The sequence below is a fragment of the Typopeltis vanoorti genome, chromosome 2 (assembly GCF_054136105.1).
Source record: "Typopeltis vanoorti isolate ZY-2024b chromosome 2, IOZ_Tvanoo_1.0, whole genome shotgun sequence".
Classification (NCBI taxonomy): domain Eukaryota; kingdom Metazoa; phylum Arthropoda; class Arachnida; order Uropygi; family Thelyphonidae; genus Typopeltis; species Typopeltis vanoorti.
In genome coordinates this window covers 133502667-133527174 of record NC_143550.1, presented here as the reverse complement: position 1 = coordinate 133527174, position 24508 = coordinate 133502667, and the positions used below count along the sequence as shown (strand labels likewise).

Here is a 24508-nt window from a genome sequence, read left to right as displayed (position 1 = left end):
TTTTAAATTCATATAAATTTAAATAAAACATATAAATTCAAATTATATGTGAACATATAAATTCAAATAAAATAGATATTTAATTTTAATTAATATTCTAAATTAATTAATTTTTTTTTGATTAATTAATTAATTAATTAATTAGGGGATACTTGGTAATAATGAAACTTTAAGAAGGGGTACGCAGTTATTTGAAGTTTGAGAAACACTGCCTTAATGGACAGAGAAATAATTTTTACACAATTTAATATTGAAAACTCTTTTCCATGTTTGAGGCAGTGTCATGTTTGGATTAGATTCCATTTTTTTCAAAATTAATTGAAATGTTCACCGAATATAATATGACTTAAATGTTGATATTATTCCTTGGTTGAGTGGTTGAATAAGTGAAGTAGTATTAGGCAGCAAACAAAAGTTATTTTAATATTCGGATGGCTCAAATTTGTTGGGTGGCCTGGTGCGTTATCTAAAATTAGTAGAATTTTGAAGTCCATGTTCTTTTTCTTTGTGTAACTTTCAACATTGGGTACAAAACAAAAAACCAATTTTCAAACATGCTAGCTGTAACCCATGCCATTTTGTTGGCCCGCCAATAAACAGGAAGGATGGACTTGTCGAGCCCTTTCATTGCATGAGGATTTGCAGATCGGTTAATAAACATTGGTTTTGTCATGTAATCACCTGATGCATTACTACAAAACAGTAGATTAATTCTATCTTTGGAAACTTTGAATCCAGGAGCTGATCTTTCATTTTTCGAAATATAAGTGCGTTTTGGGAATTTTTTCCAATATAAACCAGATTCATCCGCATTGAACACCTGGTCTGCACTGTAACCACCTTCTTTAATGATTTTTAAAAGTTCTGCTGGGTATTTCCGGGCAGCTTCAACATATGCTGATGCTGATTCTCCCTGGATTTTAAGATTATACAAAGAAACCGCTTTTTAAAGTTTTTGAACCACCCTTACTGGCAGAAAATCCATGCCGAGAGATTTCTTCTGAAGAATCTTGATCAAGTTCTTTTAAATGTTTATAAACTTTTGAGAGCTTTTTGCTTAATAAGGTGTCCGTTCAAAGGAATTTTCTTTTGAGTGCAATCTTCTATCCAAATCATTAGAGATTTCTCCATTTTTTTCTATTAGAATATCGCGAACATGAGCAATGCGCTTTGCACTTACCGTTGACCCAGTAATAACACTTTCTCGGATTTTATGTTCATTTTGTTTGATTGTTCGAATTGTTGATTCATTTAAATTCGGAGTCCTTACAACAACTCCTGGTTTTTCTCCAATTTTCAACTGATCCAAGATTTTAATTTTTTCTTCGAGAGAAATGAATTTCCTCTTCAATGTTGGTTTTTTTTTTCCCCTTCGTTGCAGTTTTAGTGGCCATTACAATAAAAATAAACTTTTACATTAAAAAAAAAAAAGCATTACATATGTATGTAACTCACGAGAAAATAAACTGCTCCGCTTGAGAATAACACACATGATTTTAAATGGGCTTTCCTGGCAGAAAATGAAGACAATTTTCAACAATAAACACTTTTGTTTATTGTTCATAACAGTAAACCCTAGATGGCAAACCTATGGCACTCGTGTCAGAGGTGGTGCATCAATGATTTACAGGTGATCCTTTTATACGTTCATAAATTATTCAAGTTTTTTTTGAATTGTTACAATAAGTACAAGCTGAATTTTGTTTTACACAAGACAGCAGCTATAAAGACATTTTGGTGCGGTATTAATAAAAGATTGCACGACCCAAAGACAAAAGCAACGACAAGTGTTGAGTTGAAATGCTAATTCTCTTCAATCAAATTCAATAACAACTGAAACTGTCATAACAACATTCACTATTAGTTTTAACACATTCACAACAGGGTGTCATTTATTGTTCCGATGGAACTTATCATTACTGACTGGCTCAACTCACAAAAATGTTTCAACCCCTGGTTGAATTTTATGGCTTCTTGTTTGCGTTTGAGGTGGCAGGCGAACTCACACATTCATTATATGGCATGTTTCAATTCTTGGTAGTCTTTTATTTTACGTTATCCTTTGTGATCTGTCATAAATGACATCGAGAATTTCAAATGCAATAAAAACACACTTATTTCATAACTGAAAAATTGGACAATAGTTTTTAGTTAGATACTGTGTTTCGGTGCAACATATGGTTTTGCTTAAATCTATACAGCGTAGTTTCTGTGAGAGGGGAGATGTGATTTATTAGTTAGCGCCATTTTTATTCCGTCTCTAATTGCACTATTTGTTGAGAATGACACAGACTGCAAAAGCCCTCTGTACAGTACCTTATTCAGCGATACAATAAAACTAAATTCAATACTTATAACTACTTGCACGATACGGGCAGACACAAATTTAACGAAGATAAAATTTGATTTTTAAGTCTCGCGGTGAAAAATATGAAAAAAATAAAGGGTTACTAGAAATTGTAGACCGCATTATATCGAAACCGCATTGAACAAGGGATACCACAATTTGTAGACCGAGTTATATCGAAACTGCGTTGTATAAGTACTGCGTTATAAGAGGGTTACCTGTATTTACTGGACCTCTGCTCAGGGCATGGACTAGTCATTACTAACATCACATTTCAACATAAAGATGTGCACAAGTTTAAATGGAGAGAAAAGATAAGAAACAAGAAAAGACTCATTAACTACATCATTGTTGGTAGTGATATCATCATCCTAGTGCATGATACAAGAGTGTACACAGGATTTGAAATTGGACATGACCATTACTTAGCACTAAGCAGGATAAAAATGGATATCATGTTGAAAAGAACAGTACGTAAGAAAGTTATAAAAATAATTAAAGCTGAGCAATTTTTATAGGTAAACTGTAGACTCGACTATACAAACATTATTGAAGAAAATCTGAAAGAAACTATAAACAAGAACCAAACCTTGGAGTCCTAGTGGCAAATTCTAAAGAAGACACTGATTCAGCAAGGGAGATGAGTAGTGAAGTTGTCTGCAAGTATAGAAAAATAAGAATGCCATAATGGACATAAGAAAGAAAGAAGTAGTCCTGAAAAAGAAGACAGTATACCAAAAGTTCCTAGCAAATAAATCCATAGATGCCCTAAAAGAATGCAGAGAAAAATGTAAGCAAGCTAAGCTATGTGTTAAAGTAGCTAAATAAAAGTAATGGGAAGACTTTGGTAAGAGTATGAAAAATAAACATCAGGAAGGTGACAAAATGTTCTGGAGATTATTGAAGAAGCTTAGAAATGAAGTAAAGAGTACTGTAAAAGGAATCAAAGATGATATAGGTGACATGAAAACTGAAGATGAGGATATCCTACATGTCTGGAGTAATTACTAAATGTAAAGACTATTAAATGAACCAGTGACAGAACCGTACTAAAAAATTTTCAAAGAGGATTACATATCAATATTTAAAGTGCAAAAAGCTGTCAAAAACTTAAAATGTGGAGAAGCAGCTGGAGTAGATGATATTCAACCAGAAATGCTTAAGTATGGAGGTATAAAAGTTTTGCAGTAGCTACACTGTATAATTCAGATGGAGAAGTACTCTCATAGAACCCATCTATAAAAAAAAAAGGGAATAAAGCTGAATATCAGAATTATAGAGAAATTTCTAATTTCTCTACCAAGTGTTCCAGGTAAGATTTATGCAAGCATCCTTGAAAAGAGGTTGAGAAAAATCGTGGAAGAGAAACTTGGAGAAGAACAAGCAGGGTTCAGGTCAAATAGAGGTTGTCAAGATCAGATTTTCACTTTAAGACAAATAGTTGAGAAATTGTGGGAATATGACAAGGATCTGTAGTTAAGTTTTGTAGATATGACAAAGGCATATGACAAGGTGGCCAGAGAATAGCTTTTATAAACACTACAATTATATCTGGGTTACCATACATCAGCGTTTACGTGGACATGTCCGCATTATGATAATGAAAATATCTGTCCCCATACATTTTCGAAAAACCCCCATTTCCAAAAACTCCGCTTCATATGATGGAAAAAAAGTGTCAAATCAGAAAAAATGGTGTGACTACTGAATTCTGCAAGAGTGAAACAGTACAATGAAACTGTAAAGATGGCTCGGTTTCTGTTTGCAATGCCAGTGTTGAAAGGCTCTTTTCATTAATACAAGCTCAATGGACCAAGGAAAGAAATAGACTTACCATAGAATCTGTGAAAGGACTTCATATTTATGAATTTAGGGACACAAAACACACATGTTGAAATGATTATTTTACTAATTATTAATAAAATAACACACGACGTTTCGACCCCTGTATTGAGGTCATCATCAGAAAGATACATGTGTATAGGGAACCAAGCTACATACTCTTGCACTCTATACTGGTAAATTAAATCTATGCTGTTAATTAATCTTTTTGTTAGCCTGACCACTAGCAATAATTAAATAAAATAAAATAAAAATTGAATAAATAAATAAATATAAAATAAAATAAAAATAAAATAAAATAAATTAAATAAATAAATTTTTTTAAAAAATTTATAATTAATAAAATAAATAAAAAACTACAATAAACTCTGCTAAAGTCCTCATGTACTAAGATTTTTCTGGATTTGTACAGTTCAGATTGTTATACTATGATTTTCTTCAGGACTTGTACAGTTCAAGTTGCTATGGAATGTTAAGGGGGAAAAAAAACACTTCACCAAGTCTTCTGTAGTGGAATTTTTCTTTGGCTTGTTCTGGTTGCTATAAAGGTTGCAGATGGATCCTCCACATTCTTGGAATATTAGGTCATCATTTTTGTTTAGATTTGGGTTATGTTTGAGCATTTCACATGCTTCTTTGAATTTCCTCTCGAACCAGGTTTTAGTGCGGTGTAGGAACTTGGTATTTTTCCAATCAATTCTGTGGTATGGAAACCATAGAATTGATTGGAAAATAAAATAAAACATGGAAACTTTAATTAAGAAGCTTCCGAATGGTGGTATCAACCTCTCAGTTTACCGCAAACCTACCAATACAGGACGTTATTTACATTTTACTTCTTGCCACCACATTTCTCAGAAACTTAGTATTGTACACAGTTGAAGAACCGTGCCTCTCTCTCCTTACAACAGATCAACAAGACCTCCAGGAAGAACTATCCCTGATATCCACCAACCTTACCATGAATCGATTTCCTCGAAGACTCATCCACAAAATACTTTTCTCTGAACCCCGACAAAGACAACAAGATGATATACGTTATATTTCTACCATCGTAATTCCATACTTAGGGACAGTTTCCAATAAGACTGCTGGACTCCTTAAGGGTCAAATCTATATAACTGAGAGGAGACCTCCACATAGCATTTAAAGGAATGCGGAGAACAGACCAGGGGTTCTGACCTAATGTCCAATCCTCACCTTCTCGTGGTGCACACTGTTGGGTATCTACTTGGATACTGAACTAACGAGGATGGGCTGACAATTTGGGATTTAGCCGACCAAATTGTATTCTTATTGGTTAAACCAAAATTAAAAATGATGGTACAACATGACAAAATTTCATGCTGGCTAGGGCGTCGCCCAGTTAAAAAAGCCCCTGTTGTTTTCACCAGGGAACCAGGGCGAACAGCGAAAAGTCAGCTACTGGAACAAATCTGAAAACAAACCCCAACTCAACATCACCAGAGTTAAAGATCAGTACTATCAACGTAAGAAGCCTGAAGGGCAAAGAAATGGAGCTAGCTGAGGAATTAGATAAGTACCAGATCGACATAACAGGGGTGACTGAAACAAAAAAGACCAAAACTGGTGAGATCGTTCTGAGCAATAAATACAAAATGTTATATTCAGGCAATAACAATCAAGGAAAAGAAGGAGTAGCCATAGTATTCAACACAAAATACGAGGCTAATCTTCTTGAATGGCAGTCAGTCTCAAGTAGAGTAATGTGGGCAAATATGAGAACTGGGAACAGGACAATGAGACTTATTTGTGCCTATGATCCCACAGAAGGTTCTACTAAGGTAGAAGTGGAGGAATTTTTTGAGGCTTTAGAAAAAGCAACTGACACAATGAAAAAGGAAAAGTTGGTCCTTGTTGGGGATCTAAATAGTAGAGTAGGAAATTACTTAAATTAAGGGGATATTAAATCCCACATAGTTTTAAAACCGAATAAGAAACTCAAAGATTGGAATCCGAGAGTTTCTTGACGAATATAGTAAACTATAAAGTATCGGCGACACTAGCGTTAGCCAATGCAAGTGATCCTAGTACGTAGTACAATACTGGGCAACTCGTTGCAAAGGTGGGGGAAGTTCAGATCGCTATTCTTAGGTATTTTCCATAATGTAAAAATACATTTCCTAGGAAATGTATGCTGTTATTACATTATGGAGGGAGGTCACTACCCAGACCGGTTTCAGCCTTTTTTGAGGCTTAATCAGCGAGTAGCTAGACCTAATACCAAAGTGTATAGCGAAAAGAACTTATGTACTCTGCGAACGGATTCCAATCTTTGAGTTTCTTATTCGGTTTTAAAACTATGTGGGATTTAATATCCCCTTAATTTAAGTAATGTTTTCATTGCCGAAATGAAGCTTATTAGCTCTTTATACTTAAGAGTAGGAAATGATTGTGAGACATACAAAAATATTTTGGGAAACTTTGGAGAAAAGAGCAAAGCTAATAATAATAATGGCAAATATCTGTTGGATTTCTGCTCAGGACATGGACTGGTTATTACTAACACCATGTTCCAACATAAAAATGTGCACAAATTCACATGGAGAGAAGAGGCTAGGAATAAGAAAAGTCTCATTGACTATATTATTGTTGATAGTGATGTTTTCTCCCTGGTGCAGGACACCAAAGTGTACAGAGGATTTGAAATCGGAAGTGATCACTATCTGGTCTTGAGCAGGATAAAATAGAATTTCATATTGAAAAGAATAACATGTAAGAAAGTTTTAAAGCGAATAAAAGTTGAGCAGCTCTCAGATGTGAACTGTAGACTAAAATACACAAATATTATTGAAGAAAAAATGAAAGCGTTTGAGAACGGCAATCAAACCTTGGAGATTCAGTGGCAAACTCTGAAGAAAACATGGATTGATTCTGCTAGAGAAGTATGTGGTGAGGTTGTCTGCAAGGATAAAAAAATCAGAACTCCCTGGTGGACACAGGAAGTTAAAGAAGAAAGCATATCAAAAGTTCCTGTCAAATAAGTCAGCTTGTGCTCGTAGAGAATATAGAGACAAATGCAAGAATGCTAAACCCCGTGTAAAACTAACTAAACAAAAGTCATGGGAGGATTGGCAAGAATATAGAAAATAAATATCAAGAAGGTGGCAAAATATTCTGGAGGTTGTTGAAGAAGCTTAGGAATGGAGGAAAGAGTGCTGTAAAAGGAGTTAGAGATGATAAAGGTGACATGAAAATAGGAGAAAAAGATATCCTTGAGAATTGGAGTAATTACCTTGAAAAACTGCTAAATGAAACAAGCAATGATGACAGCACAGTGGTAAAGAACACTGACCAGGAATGCCGTCAGGAATACATATCCATACTTGAATTAAAAAAAGTCATCAGAGGCTTGAAATGTGGAAAGGCAGCAGCAGTAGATGATATTCGACCAGAAATGCTGAAGTATGCTGGTATATGAGTCTTACAGTGGCTGCACTGCATAGTTCAGAAAGCTTGGACAGAGGGACGAATTCTCGATGATTGGAATAGAGCTCTCATAGTACCCATATATAAAAAGGGAAATAAAACTGAATGTGGAAATTACAGAGGTATTTCCCTACTGAATGTTCCTGGCAAGATCTATGCAAGTATAATTGAGAAACGGTTGAGAAGAATTGTGGAAGAAAAGCTTGGTGAAGAACAAGTTGGATTCAGGCCAAATAGAGGCTGTCAGGATCAGATTTTCACTTTACGACAAATAGTCGAGAAAGCATGGGAATATAACAAAGATCTGTATTTAAGTTTTGTCAATTTGGAAAAGGCATATGACAAGGTGCCAAGACAGAAGCTATTCAATACGTTGCAGTTATATGGTGTCAATGAAACATTATATCAAGCAATACTTTGTCTTTATTTGAGTTGTAAGTCAGCAGTTAGAATTGAAGGAAGTACAGGAAGATGGTTTAATGTTAAATCTGGTGTGAGACAAGGATGTACATTATCTCCTCTGTTATTCATTATCTATTTGGATCACATTATGAAGGAAAGTGGTATTAAACGTGATATCAAAACTGGAGATGTTATTGTCAGCTCTTTGCTTTATGCGGATGATGTTATACTTCTAAATAAATCCGCTACAAGTCTGCAAGATTCTCTGACTAAATTGAATAGCTGTTGTAATAGATATGGTATGAAGGTCAGCAATAAAAAGACAAAGACAATGAAAATAGGCAGAATCATTGAAAATGTCAACTGTGTTGTGAACGGAGAACCTGTGGAACAAGTACAACATTTCAGCTACTTAGGCACAATTTTTACTGAAGATGGTAAATTAAATATAGAAATAGACAACAGAATCAGCAGTATGGTGGGAAGTCAATTGAATAAATTCATATGGAATAAGAAGGAAATTAGTCGGAACACTATATTAGCTGTATACAAGACAGTGTTCAAACCAGTTTTAACTTATGGATCTGAGAGCTGGGTCAGAAGTAAAACACTTGACCAAAGACTAGAGACCGCAGATATGAGAGTCCTGAGAAAGATTATAGGTGTAAACAGATGGCATGAATGGCAATATCATATTAAAAATGAGGATATTAGGAAAGAACTTGACACTGTCAGCATCCAGGAATGTATTAGTAGAGCTAATCTCAGGTGGTATGGTCACTTAAACAGAATGGGCAAGGAAAGATTAGCATAATAAGTGTTCTCTGACAGGTTGGCAGCAAAATGACCCAGATGAAGACCAAGATATAGGTGGATTGATACAGTACAAAGTGCCTTAGATGATAGAAATATAAGATCTGATAATGTTGGAGTCTTGACAATAACAGGCTGATTTGGAGGAAAATTGTAGATAGGAAGTTAGTAATGATGTAATTTTTTTCACGTAGTACTATCATATCCTGTACACCCCTTGACGGTACACGGCAGGAATTTGATGATGATGACTCCTTAGACCTCTTATTTTATGTGGTCTTTAAACCCACAAAAACGATTAGACAATTCTTAAGATCTCCAATAGATAGCCATCCTTTCTCCAAATATGCTGGAGTTTATAACATATCCTGCTCATGTGGCTTGAATTACATCGGCCAAACTTCAAGGAGCCTTGAAATTAGGCAAAAAGAACACATAGGTGACGTCAATAATAACAGAGAGGAAAAATCGGAGTTAGCTTTTCATTTCTCAAGAACGAACCATACCATAGAGTGGGATAGAAGCACAATTCCTTACATGGAGGAGGACTTCCACTCCCGAATTTTTAAGGAGGCCACAACAGTTGCCCGCTGTATACAAAACCTTAACAGGAACCTTGGACTAATCTTGCCGGTGATCTGGAAGACCCTTATCAGATCCTTCAACTCACCAGAACTGAATTATAGTGCCAACTATAGAACGTTCCTAAATAACAACAAGTGATATCATGCCACACTCTATGTATGTATTGTACACGCTCTGTTCTTTGTTTAATATAATTGGAATCGGTTGATTATAGTTTGTAACAATTTTTAACTTTTTAGTGCCTTACATCAATTATGTACCCTGAAGATGCCAACAGCCTGAGTTGGTGAAACTAGTTTGTATAACATAGTTGTTTATTATATGCACTTGATCAATATAATTCCCCATTAAAAGTCTTTCCAGAGCTTTTTGGTCAAGAAAATTAAACGTTTTTTAACAATTCTGCGATATGAGTGCGTGGTCAGAAAGGCCGGTTTTCCCAAAATGGAGGTATTTAATGTGTCATTTGTGTTTGTCCTTCCTAATTGGGATGGTTCGCCCTGTTCCCTCTATGTAGGTTATATGTGCATTGTATTTTGTATACCCCTGGGTGGGCTAGATGTGGAAGAGGATCTTTGGAAGAACTGAGTAGGTGTCTTAATTTTGTCGGGGGTTTAAAGGTGGTTTTGAGGTTGTATTTGTGCAGTGTTCAAAAATGCCTCTAACATAAGGTATGCCAATAGCATTCTTGAAATCTTTTTTGTTTTTACTAGTATTTCTGTGGAGGTTCTTGTGAATAGTTTTTTTACTGTATCCATTTTTTATGAATGTATGGTTGATGATCTTGTATTCCTGGTTTAGAGCTTGTTCATTTGAACACATAGTTTGAGCTCTGTGTTTAAGGGTGCTTATGACACCTAGTTTTTGTGTTGGGTGGTGATAAGAATTTTTGTGCATGTACTGGCATGTATGTGTATGTAGGTTGGTGAAGGACTTGCTATAGTTAAATTTAATTATTGACATTTTACATGTAAAAATATGTTTGACTATTTGTGTCGAAACAAAGAACTGCTAAAGAAAATTAGGTCTAGTGAAAAATATGCATGGGCTGCAAAGTAATGTATGTAGTGTGATAAGTCTAATTCTTTTTCATGTAGGCCTACTCTTGTTTCATAAGACTTATGATGACACTTAAAAATCTCATATTTTTGTGTGTTCTAATAAGCATACTCATCACATCTAATTAATGAAAAGCTTACAAAGGTAAAGATTTCAAACATATGTATTTATTTTTATGTTAGATGTTTGTGTCCGGAATGAATTGGTCAGGCGATGGGGTGTCCGCATTTTGACATTTTAGAATATGGTAATCCTAATTGTATGGGATGAATGGAACATTATGCGGAGCAATCCATAGTCTATATTTAAGTTGTCAGTCAGCAGTTAGAATTAAAGGAAATACAGAAGATGGTTTCATGTAAAATCAGGGGTAAGACAAGGATGCACATTATCTCCACTCTCATTCATCATCTACATGGATCACATTATGAAAGAAGGTGGGATTAGGTCTGATATTAGAATTGGAGATGTCAAACTTAGCTCTTTGCTTTATGCAGATGATGTTGTACTCCTTAAGCACATTTAGTGCAAATCGCCAGGATTTTTTAACTAAATTGAACAACAGCTGTAAAAATTTGGCATAAAAATCAGCAATAAAAAGACCAAAATTATGAAAATTGGCAGGAACATAGAAAACTTCAGCTGCATTCTGAATGGAGATCCTATAGAACAAGTAAAATATTTCAGCTATTTAGGCACAGTTTTTAGTAAAACTGGCAAGTTAAATCTGGAAATAGACAACACAATAAGCAAAGTCAGTAGGATGGGTACCCAGCTGAATAAATTTATATGGAATAAAAGAGAAATTAGCCAAAACACCAAACTTGCAATATTCAAGCCAGTTTTAAGTTATGGATCTGAAAGTTCCAATAGAAATAAAGCACTTGATCAAAGACCAGGGACCAAAGATATGAGGGTTCTGAGAAAAATTAGAGGAGGAAATCGATATCATCAACAGTAAAATCATATTAAAATTGAAGATATTAGAAAGGACCTTGACATTAGGTGTAATATTAGCAGCATTCAAGAATGTGTCAGCAGGGCTAATCTAAGGTGGTTAGATTTCAGATTTCCACCAGTTTTCAGAGATCAGACAGAGAGAGCACATTGGTGATGTAAACCACAACAAAAGTATTTCTTCCGGCTTAGCACATCATTTCTGTATATCTAACCACACGATAGAGTGGCAAAATAGCTCCATGCCATATTTAGACGACGATTATAGACATCGTTTATTCAAGGAAGCTGCAGTAGTGTTAAAAACTGGCGGAAACCTCAACAAAAACCAGGGTACTATTCTTAACAGTTCATGGAAAAACCTCATCCTCTCTCTAAATCCATCTGAACTACAGCTAGCTAGTAATCACATTATGCATTTACGACAAACAAGCATGTGTGATAATGATTAAGATCAATAAGTCCACTCAGTCTCTGTCACGCAAACGTGCAACCTTAGCTACTAGAGTGTTTACAACGTTTTTATGTTCCTTTCAATTTGCATTTACTAGTATTTTTAATACTTTTTCATCAATGCCTTGAAAAAGCTAGACAGTTTGCTAGCGAAACTGGAAGGCAAAGAATGTTAAAATATTTGTCATATATGGTCAGTATTAAAGAATAAGTTTCTTATGCTTAGAAGAATACTATCTTTGGTCCCATGGTATCAGTTACTGAATGGAAAAAATGTCAGCAATGCATGGGAATCTTTGAAAAAGTGCTTGAATGAGGTGGTATCTGAATATATCCCTAGTGTTCGAAGAATAAATAGGTTGGGAGTGAAATGGATGTGCAGCCTTATTAAGCAAGAGATCCACAAGAAGAAGATGACGTGGAAAGAATGTCATGAGAATAAGAGTGAGAGAGTTATGAAATATATAAAGCTCAGCCCAGAAAAGTAATGAGTATTGTGAGAAAAGCTAAAACAGAGTACGAAAAGAAATTGGCCATGCAAGCTAAAGGCAATCCAAAAGAATTTTATCGTTATGCCGCAAGCAAAAGAAAGAATGAATGTGGAAGAAAAACTTTATTGAATGCAGATGGTACATGAGTGTCGCAAGCTAAGGAGATTGTTCAGTTAATGAGTGCTTACTTTGCTAAGATATACCAACCAGGTGTATGTAGCATAATGCATGGTGCTATTGCTACGTTGGATGAAGAGTTAGAGGTTCATGAAAATGAGGTTGAAGAGCTCTTGCATAACCTGGATAAGAATTTGTCAATAGGGACAGATGGAATATCTGCCCGTTTGTTAAAGGAATGTTCAGCTGAATTGCCTAGGTCTTTCACACATTTCTATAACTTGAGTCTCAGCTCAGGAATGATACCACAGGAATGTATGATAGTTCCATTGCACAAGGGTAGTGCAAAAACTGATGTGTCGAACTACCAACCTATTAGTATCTCTGGTGTGGCAGTGAAAATTTTACAGAAGTTGGTAAGAACTCGCATACAGAAATGGGTAGACAAGCATTCTATACTCTGCAGGGAACAGCATGGGTTTACTAAAGGAAGGTCATGTTTTAGCAATTTGCTCATATTTATAACAACGTTAAGGCCGAGTTGGATAAAGGGAATGAATACACAATGATAATGTTGGATTTTTCTAAGGTGTTTGATAGGATACCACACGATAGGCTGTTGTGTAAACTGGAGAATATGGGATTGGAACATAATCTATTGACTTGGATCATGGGATGGTTAACAGACAGATATCAAAAAGTGGTATACAGTGAGTGTGTATTTGCCAGATTTAAGGTAACCAGTGGTGTACCACAGGGTTCAGTCCTTGGGCCATTATTGTTCAATCTATACATTAATGACATCAAGCAGGGTCTATCATCAGATTTGCAATTGTTTGCTGATGATGCAAAGATAGGCTGGGAAATCAGGGATGCTACTGATATTCAGCAATAGCAAAATGATTTGAATAGACTGGAAATCGGGGCAAACAAAAATGGCTGTCAGTTTAATGTTAGTAAGTGTAAAGTTATGCACTTTGGCATGATTAGAGTTAGTGGTATATTAGCAGGGTTATGCTACAAGAAACTGAAGAGGCAAGGGATCTTGGCATATTGGTGGATAAGAATTTAAAGTTCAAAGGTCACATAGCAAAAGTTGCAAATACAACTCAGAGGATAATTGCTATGCTGAAGAGAACCTTGACATGTAAGGATAAGGAAGTAATTTTGCCTCTTTATAAGGCTTTGATAAGACCATACTTGGATTACTGTGCGCAGATTTGGTCTCCTGGGTTCCGAGGGGATAAAGAAGCTGTGGAAAGGGTACAAAGAAGAGTTATAAAGAATATATCTGGTTATGGGATTTAGATTATGAGGACAGATTGCAAGTATGCGGATTACAGGCTCTGGTTAACAGGAGAAAGAAGGGTGATATGATAGAGATCTATAAATTTTTGAATGGGTGTTATAGCATTTCAGCTGATGAAATTTTTTGTTATATCGAAGGTAGGGAGAAAACGCAGGGGCATCCATGGAAGTTAAATTTATTTGCAGTCCAGAAAGGGGTAAGAGCTAGGTTTTTCTCCCAGAGAGCAGTGACGGAGTGGAATAATTTGCCCTTACAGGTAGTGAGTGCATTTAGTGTGAACAAATTCAAGAGTAGGTATGAGAGCTGGGTTGGGTAATTTACAGATTCCCTCAATGAGTCCTTGACTTCCTGGAGGTCTCAGATAATAATAATAATAATAATAACACTAATTACAGGTATAGACCATATTGGTCTGTTCATTATCTATCCAATATCCTTTTTTGAGGTCTACCCAGCCTTCCTCTTCCCAATTGGTTTATATTTTAGTATTCGTTTAGGATGTCGGGTGTTGGCCATTCGGTTTATATGTTCAATCCATTTTTGTTTATAATTGTTTAGTTTTTCTTCTATTGATTTTGTTTTTAGTTCTTTTAAAATGTCTTCGTTCCTTTTTTGATCTAATAATGTGTATTTTGCAGTTCTTCTCATAAATCTCATTTCACTTGTTTTTATTCTATGTTTCTCTTGTTTGTTATTGCCCAAATTTCACTGTCATATAATAATGTGGGCACTGCTAAAGTATTGTATATTTTCAAGTGTTTTTCTTTTTTTATTATATTTGGGTTGAGTGTTCTATTTATCAGGCTTATAAGCTGTAAAAATTTTGAAGTTTTTAATTTTATGTCTTTTTCTCCTTCACATGATATTTCACATCCAAAATAACTGAAAGTATTTATTTGTTCTATTATTTTATTATTAATAACTATTTTGCTTCTAACTGGAGTTTGTCCACAAAATGCCATTGTTTTAGTTTTATCTATGGAAATTTTCATTCCAAACTATATATAATTCTACTATAATGTTTAAATTATATTTTTTCTTTGTAAATTGTCTTCCTTATCTGATATTATTACCTGATCATCTGCAAATAATAGTCTATTTATTTTGTTATTCTGGGGAATTTCTATACTTTGATTGTTTAAGGTGTTCCACTGTATTAATATTTGATTAATGTAAATATCGAAAAATGTTGGAGACAGAGGGCATCCCTCTTACTCTTTGGTTTATAGATTGTTTTTCAGACAACTTTTCATTTATTTTTATTTCATTATCTTTGTATATATTCAATATTGCATGTAGTAAAATATTAGATATATTTATTCTTTGTAATATATCAAACAGTATATATCTTTTTACTTTGTCAAATGCTTTTTCGTAATCTATAAACAAAAGATGAGTTTCCAAATTAAATTCTCTTCTTTTTTCTATAAGTAGTTTTAAACAGAAAGCTGTGTCCATTGTACAGCGTCCTTTTTCTAAATCCATTTTGACATTCTAATAATATTTTTTCACTGTATAATTTTAGTTTTTCATTAAGTATTCTGCTATACATTTTGTAGCATGTATTCAATAAACTAATACCTCTGTAGTTAGCAGGTTTTGTTTTATCCCCTTTTTTAAATATAGGTATTACTATGCTTGTATTCCATTCTATTGGTATTTGTCCATTTTTATATATTTTATTTAAAAATTTTAGTAATCTTTGATGAAATTTTTTTTCAGCAAATTTATACAGTTTGGAGTTTATCCCATCTTCTCCTGTTGATTTGCCATTTTTTATTTTATTTAGGTTGTTCTTTAATTCTTTCATTGTTATCATATCATTTAAGGTATTTTGTAAGTTTCTGTTGTAATTATTTTTGATGCCAGTATTACTTTCACTTTTTTTTTTTTATCACCTTTACCAGTGGTGCACTTAGGATTTAATCTTGGAGGGGGCTGAGCACTCAGGATTTAACCTTTGGGGGGGGGGGGGGAGTTGAGTAGACATTTTGTGAATACACACTACACATCGCATACGACCTATAACTGAGCATCTGCAGTGATCGCTAATTCATAAGTAGCACACAACATAAATAAAAAAAATGAATTTTAATTAGGAAAAGATTTTTGGAAATTTTTCTAGTGTTTTTTCCTTTTCTTTGGGGGATGCTCGGGCCCCTTGGCTCCCCCTCTGGGTGCGCCACTGACCTTTACTATATAAAAAAATTTGTCAGATTAACAGAATAATGCATACAAATACTCATCATACATCACTGCTTTAAACCAAGAAATCGCACACCTCAAAAATGTCTTCCATCTCTGACAATATCCTCCAGATCTAATTAACCATGCAACCCAGTCTGCCAAAAATTGTGTCCTCCTTCTCCCAAAATAAAATATCAAATAATCAAAAGAAAAGCCAGAAGTTTGATTTTGGTAATATTAAACAGATAGAAATAGCAGATATTAAATATCCATCCTTATTTCATAGCTCAAGAAAAATATAAACTTTCAAAGTTTCTATCTTTTATAAAATTTACAATGTTGACAAAACCATCAATCACATCTTGAAATACTCAAAGTATAAAACTGTATCCAAAGTTAGTAATAAACTACCGAGCTTATAAAACGCAAAAACCAGATTAACCATCTGATATTTTATCACTATGTTGTAATTAAATTTAACTGTCGATCTGGCTGCAACATTTCTTACAGTGGCTAATACCATTTATTCTTTAAAATCACATGTAATTGAACCTGTTACCATGCATGATTCTAATATTCCTATGTCTGAGTATTCTCACAGCAAAGATAAAACACAAATAAAAAATAAAGCAATATAAACAAAACTCGCACTGTTGAAATATCTCTCTGTGTTTTACAACTGAAACAAACCTCTCAAAGTAAGAAGATGATTACCATTATTATTTCCAAGAAAATTAAAGCAAATTGAATGTATGCTGTAAGAATTGACCAATATATATATATATATATATCCTCTCCAATACTGCCTATTTTACTTCCCATTATAAAACCAACCCAACTCCATTTAACACCTTAGTTAAATGGAGTTAAATTTAGTTAACCATACAACAAGTTCATAGCAGGCCTGAACACACGCAGCTGCAGCCATAGAATATACCAGGAGGCATAGGGCTTGTCACCTTATCCTCAGGACAGGTACGACTTAGGAGGGCTTAAGATTGCTCTGTAACACGCCAGTAGGCCCAACACATAGAAGGGTGAAGAAGATATATGTAATAACACTATCTTGAGGTACTTAGTTGCCTAGGATATAATTCTAATCATCACTTAATCAATTTTTCCTGTACATAAAAAAATAATAATAAATACACACACATATGCAAACTTACCCTTTTGTTGGATCTAATGCAATTCCTCGTGGTTTACTGAGTGCTACATCTATTACAGTGATGCAAACATCTAAGGTTGAATTACAGAGAAAGATCATTTCACGAACATCATCCAAAAAATACCAATTACCAGATATCCAATCTAATGCCAATTGGTTGACAGCTACAAAAAAAATTTTAAACTTACAAGAGTTACACTATTGTAAAGATATGCATCAAATATATATATATATATATATATATTTGTTAAAGGAAATTATATATATATATATATATATATATATATCTACTGTTAGATCTTGAATGGGGACTCTTTCAACAAAAAAGTCATTCATTCAAGATTTAACAAGAAACACAATTCTGAGCTAGAAATGCTTGCACTATTAGTTAAGTAAGAAAAATATAAAAGAAAACCTGTTACAATTACCTTAGAAGAAGTAAAGTTGAGGAGAAAATTGTATGTCTAAGTAGAATTATATTGTCAAAATTATACTCCGTGTAACAATGTAAATCTAAGTGCAAACAAAGATTCAAAGGTTACTTGCCCATAAGGTTGCTTATGCTTGCATCTGTCGAAATGTTTAGTTTCTATATATTCGGCTATGAAATAATGTTGGATTCAATATCCACTTAATTTGTACCATCATGTATTATATTTGCAGTGTTTTTCTTAATGTTTTATTGCTTGTTTGCCGAGGTTTGGAGAGTCATTTTGCTTGTAATCGTAGAATTTATGCCGATAAGAAAAAAACTAAAACTGTTCAAACGACTCTTGATAACTTCTTTTGATAAAAAATTTGCAGTAAATAATGTAGGTACAAGTATTTATTAAACATTTACTTTGGATTAATTTTTTTATCTTTACTAAAAGAGTACCATATAAAACGAATTATTAATACAGTAATCGATCATGGACGAATTGTAATTTTTACCATTGATTATGAGATTTGATTAACGCGATTTTGATATATGCAGTAACATCGAGGGATTAATTAACCACGTTAATCGAGGGATACCTGTACTGTCATATTCCCATGATTACACAACCATTTGTTGTAAAGTGAAAATCGGATCCTGACAAACTTTATTTGGCCTGTATCCAGCTTGTTCTTCTTCTTCGAGTTTCTCTTCCACAATTTTTCTCAACCTCTTTTCAAATATGTGTGCATAAATATTACCAGGAACTTAGTCCAGAAATTACTCTGTAATTCTCACATTAGCATTATTCCCTTTTTTTATAGATGGGAACTATGAGCTCAACACGAGATGGTGTCTCTAAATTCAGAGTTAGTCTGATTAATATACTGGTATTGAGGGTATTTACTGTATGCCTTCAAAGCACATAAATTAACTTGAGAAAATAATTATGTATACTAGCTTCAGAGAAAAAAAACAAGTTAAGAGAAAGCATAGCATTTGCTATTACAGAAAACTAATAATCAAACATTTTATTCTAAAAACCAACTCACACATCAATGAAAATAAATCTGGAGAGCGTAAAGTCCACTTATCTGTCAAGTTGTAAACTTTACCACACTGAAGAGAAGCTAGTGTCCCATTATGGTTAACCTATAAAATATAATATAACAAATACAATAATTAACATATTGGCACTTCTAATACTTCATCAAAAAAGTTTTATAATATATTTTTTTTCAATCTTATCTCAGCTTACAGTATTTTAGTAAGTCTGGTTAACCAAGATCAGACTAAGAAGCATTTCTTAGTCTGATCTTGGTTAACCAAAAAAAAAGACCTCTTAATATCCACTTATCCTTAAATACCTATCATCTCACTTTTTCTCTTAGAATACATTAACTGAAGACATATTCATTTGCAATATCTGGTAAGCCATTTCACATATCCACAACACAGCATGAGAAGAACCAGAATCTCAAATGCTTCCTAACCATTTCCTTAGTGAGCTTTCAGCAATAATCCCTCAGTTTCATCACCACCCACCAAAAGTCACAAAATCTCACTTGTACCTATACTTTAACATCCCTTCCTAATTCATTATCACAACCGTTCATCCATCAATTCCTCAAACTCCGAAGGCCATAATCCCTCAAAATTCATCTAAATTACATCTGTAATTTAAATTCATTTCAGCTGTTTACCCATCTTCATAGAATCCAGGTAACCATATCAGTTTTCCATATGTGATAATATCAGTCTTGTAGGGTGGGAGAAAAACTTCCCATTTTTTTCTTCATCATTACAATCATCCAATGCAATACCTTAACCACCCTACCAATGTGGTCTCTAAACTTTACACTATCTGTGACTTAATTAATTATTTGCACATTTTTATTAATATAGAATAAATTGCACTTAGATACTGACACTTACTAACATTTGTTGATAGAATCAGCCACATCCCTTATCATTTCACCCCCCCACCAAAAAAAAAAATATCAGCAGCAATCATGAGGCAGTAACTCTGCTGTGGAAAACTCAAGCATCCTTCTGTAAAACAGGTGAACCTAACAGAAAACACCTGCAATTAAGAGACAAAAGTACCATGAAGCATACAGTAGATGGCATATTGCCGAGTAGCTTGTGTAGTGTAAATGGATCATGTAACATTTTCAAGTACAGAATGGCTTCCCAAATAGATGTCATAGAAACTATTGTTGTTGTGTGAGGTTCCCCCAATTTTCTTCATCCATCCCTTAGGACTGGTTGAGACTTCTAAGTATGTATTCTTGACAGTAGATCCATATGTTCAAGGGGCCGATCTGCCTGTTCTGAGAGATGAAAAACCTCAGTTTCCGGGTGGAAAAATCCTCTACCTCCATATGAGACCGGCTAACTCACCTTTAGTCGAAAGAGAAACTGCATAGAGAACAATGAAAGAGAACAACCTCACATGAAGGAAACTGCACAAAGGCCATATGAAAGAATCAAGACAATTGACTAGACATTTTAAATTACATCAAAAATTCATTTAAGCTCTTTCATTTTCTTACTCTTTTTGGTTTTGCACATGAAATTATTTTTTTTCTATATAATAAACCAAAAATATTCTGATGCATAATCCAAATATATGCATAAACTATAGTTTTATTCAGATATTTAGGAAGATTGTGTATATACTCAATAAAAAGTACTACATTATGCTGAAAACAGCAATCTCATATGACTGCATTATTTGAGAAATTCATATTCACCATGTGATTTTCAGGTCATGAAAACAACAATGTGGGAAAAAACTAAACTTGTTTAATAATTCCAACGTTTTGTCTCAGGTCACTTAAGGATGAAAAATAACTAGGAGGAGCCCTTCACAAGCTCCATAAGGAATGCAAAGAATTGGCAGGGCTTCTGATTGAATGTCAAAATCTGCTTATTCATAGCATACAGGATAATGAGGTTTCTACTTGGATAATGAATGAATGAATAAGGATGACTGGCAATTTGGCACTCATCCGACTAACTTATATTCTGTAATGAATTAAACCACAAATAAACATGGTGGTATAATACAAATGTCATCTGGATGGGGCACTGCTCAGTTAAACAAGGACCTTGCTGTATTTGTCAGGGAACCAAGGAATACAGTGAAAATCAGCTAGCGGAACAATCTCTATAGAATTGAAGACAAGCAACAAACCTAAGTGGCATCAAAAACACATCAATATAATCAGTGTTACTGAGAAAAATAAAAAGACTAAGTAACACTGATTATGTTGATGTGATTAAAACAGATGAGACACTTGGAAGCCTTTATAGAGTAATGACTCGTAACAGGAAGTCGAACACACACATACACACCACAATAACTAACGTACCTTGCCTTGAACAAATTCAATGTTGGAGCAAAAAATCTCTTCACTTCTTTAATCATGTGACCAGTTTTGAACAGTTTCCAGGGATGATCTCTTGTTCTCACAACACCCATTATCCTATGCAAAAATTCTCCCTGCATCTATTTGTCAGAATTCCCTCACCAGCTCATACATTACAATCATATCACCCCTCCTCCTATCTGCTGCAAGCTGTGAAGCCCACATTCCCTCAATCTACCAAAGAGACCAAGCTAATAATAATAATGGTATGTACATGTTGATTTCTGCTCAGGATATGGAGTAGCTGTAATAAAAACATCACATTACAACATAAATATGTTCATGAATTTTCATGGAAGAAACACAATAACAAGTCTTAATAATTATGCTACTATTGATAGTGATAAGATGGTGAAAAAAACAGAGGATTTTAATTAGAAAGTGATAATTTAGTTTTGAGCAGGATACAAATGGGTACCATACTGAACAGCTTTCAAATTGTAGATTGAAATATGTAAATATTCTTGATATATTATAGGAGAAAAAACATAATAATAATGAAATGCTTGAAAAATAACTAAACATGGTGGCAAAATCTAAGGACAACACGTGATATGATTCATATGTTTCAATGATTCTAAGTAAACACCTTACAGAGTGAAGCAATTTTAAATAGTGAAATGGCTTCACTTTGTAAGGTTTTTACATTGCCATCATGACATCAAAATTCATATTGGCCATCCAACTTTGTTCTTAATTTATAGGTTTGTAGTTAATAATGAGTTATTACTTTACCACAAGTATCCTTTTAATGCTTTAATTTTCACATGCACTTCTTTTATGAGGGTGGTCTGAAAAGTTCTTGGTCTAACAATGAAAAAATGAATTTATAATTTTAAAATTATTTTTATTTTTCAGCATAAATAATCTCCCTTAACACTAATACATTTATTCCAGCAATGCTCCAGCACCATTATCCCGTTCCTATAGTGGTTTTCAGTAAGATCTGCAAAATACCCCTCTACAGCTGCAATCACCTCTTGATTCGAAGAAAAACACTGACCAGCAAAGAAGAGTTTTAGTTTTAGGAAGAGATAGAAGGCAGAGGGAGCCAAATATGGGGAAAATAGGGTGGATGTTCCAACAATTTATAGTACAGATCCCTTAATTTTCCCATTGCCAAAACACCTTTGTGGGCAGGTGCATTGTCCTGATGAAAGATGATTTTTTCCTTCTGCAAACTGGGTCTTATCTCAAGAAATTTTTCATCTAGTCTGGTTAAAAGATTGGAATAATATGCCCTGGTTATTGTTTTACAGTTTAAAAGATAATTAATAAACAAAATGGCTTTAGCATCCCAAAACACCGATGCTATGACCTTTCCTGCTGATGGAACTGACTTTGTCATCTTTGGTGCTGAACAACCGGCTTCTGTTCAATGTTTTGACAGCAGTTTGGATACTGGTGTGTAATGGTGAATCCAAGTCTCATCAATAGTAATAAATCGGCGCACAAATTCAATTTTATTCTTGTTAAAATGCTCCAAGCACAGTTCAGAGATTTTCATGCGAGTGTGTTTTTGATCTGCAGTGAGCAAGTGTGGCATTCATCATGAGCAAAGCTTTTTCATTTGCAATTCTTCATGCAAAATATATCCCACACGTTCTTTTGAAATGCCTATAGTCTCAGAAATTTCATGCACTTTGACTCGCCAGTCATCCAATACCCATCGTGCACTTGATCAATGATTTCTGGTGTTGTTACACTTTTTGGACGTCCTTCACATGGATCATCTTCAAGGCTGGTACAGCCACGTTTAAACTTGGCAGCCCATTTCTTAATTTTCGAAAACGATGAAGGAGAAGAGTGCCCATAAACTTTTATGAACTTCAAATGAATTTGTTTTGGTGTTAAACCTTCTTTTACAAAGAATTTTATAACTGCACGATACTCAATTTTATCCAGACAACATTTTTGTCTGGATAAAATTGAGACAACAGACAACACTCTTGCTTTAGAGAACTATATAAAACAAACTACTTGATAGAATGACATGCAATTTCACATGGATGCTTATGACAGATGTACCAACTTATCAAAAAAAATATCTTGCAGATAGTTTTGTCATCTATGGTCAAGGCCAAGAATTATTATTTTTCCAACAGTCTCCCCCCCCCCCCCTTGGTTAGATGATTTATCAAAGTTTGATTGTATTTATAAAACACAGCTTAGGTTTCATACTACATCCATACATTAGGATGAGTAAAAGAAATTTATGATATCAAAAGATAGGTCCTTCATATTGTTTCTTTATCCTCATAGAATGCTTAGACGTTGGTTATATGTGCTTATTAAATTACTTAAGGAATTTACAATGTACAAATGATATAAATTAAAATTAAACTTTAATCTATATTCCCATATTTTGGCAACGTCACATTGTCATTTTCACAGGAACTTAAAATAAAGACACGTGCACGGAGGCAAAGCTTTTCTTTCTCCTAAAAGTCCTGATGGTGCCCCCTCGCGTGCTATGTATGTATTCTCGGCTGTTGGGATGGTCTTCTGATGTAAGTCTCCCAAATTTGGGGCAGTCTCATGCAACCAAATTTGTTGAGGTTCGGCATGTTTCTTAGGGCTGAGGCTGATTCCATGAATAGCCTTTCAAATTTGAATTTACTACGGTGTATTACCGTGGCTTTCTTCCACCATATTCTGTGGCGAGTATCCAGAGCATGGTCTGCAAGAGCAGAGTGGCTGTTCTGGTGAAAACGGTGTAGTCCTTGTGTTCTGAAATTCTGATATTCGCTGTCCTGCCTGTTTGGCCAAAGTAGGACAGCTTACAGCTGCAAGGGACCTGGTATGCACCAGGTAGGTCTAAGGGAGTGGTTGGTCTTTAGTGCAGCAGATAAGGGATGCCAATTTTTTATATGGTCTGTAACAAGAGATGAAGTTATGTTTTTTTAGGATTTTGGTAATTTTTTCCGAGATGTCTCAGATGTAAATGGTGATGGATTTAGAATAATCCTTGTTGTGAAAGGAGGTTGCGTGGTTAGCACATTGTCATTTGAACAGATAAGTTTAGCCCTGTTGTGTAGTGACTTAATAATATTGTTGTGAGGGGGAGGGGGATTGTTGGTGAATGTATCTGCCTGTATGGGTGGGTTTTCTATAAACTGAGAAAGCCAAGGTTCCATCAGGCTGGCGGGTGACTAGTGTGTCTAAGAAAGGGAGGCTGTTATTTTTCTCCTTTTCCATGGTGAACTTGATTCTGCAGTGTTGGTTGTTTAGGTGTTTTAGGAAGGAGAGGAGTGTATCAGAGCGATGTGGTCAAATAGCAAACACATCATCAACGTAGCAAAGCCACATAGTTGGTTTCTGTAGGGCAGAGTTCAAGGCTTTCTGTTCAAAAGTCTCCATAAAAAAAAAGTTGGCCAAGGGTGGGGAGAGTGGTGAACCCATGGATGTCCCCTCTATTTGTTTGTAGAATTTTCCTTGCCAAACAAAATAGCCTGAGTTCATAGTGAACTGAAATA

General features: G+C 34.5%; 1 protein-coding gene across 1 annotated transcript in view; it reads right to left on the bottom strand.

Annotated features, from left to right (window-relative positions):
- The window catches only part of LRP1 (LDL receptor protein 1), a 1646373-nt gene that overhangs the window by 1523006 nt on the left and 98859 nt on the right, over positions 1-24508 (bottom strand). Inside the window, exons 7-8 of the mRNA XM_090402369.1 lie at positions 18651-18750; positions 17182-17344 (exon numbers count right to left, since the gene is read on the bottom strand). Coding sequence (XP_090258495.1) covers positions 17182-17344; positions 18651-18750 — 263 coding nt within the window. The remainder of the gene's footprint in view (positions 1-17181; positions 17345-18650; positions 18751-24508) is intronic.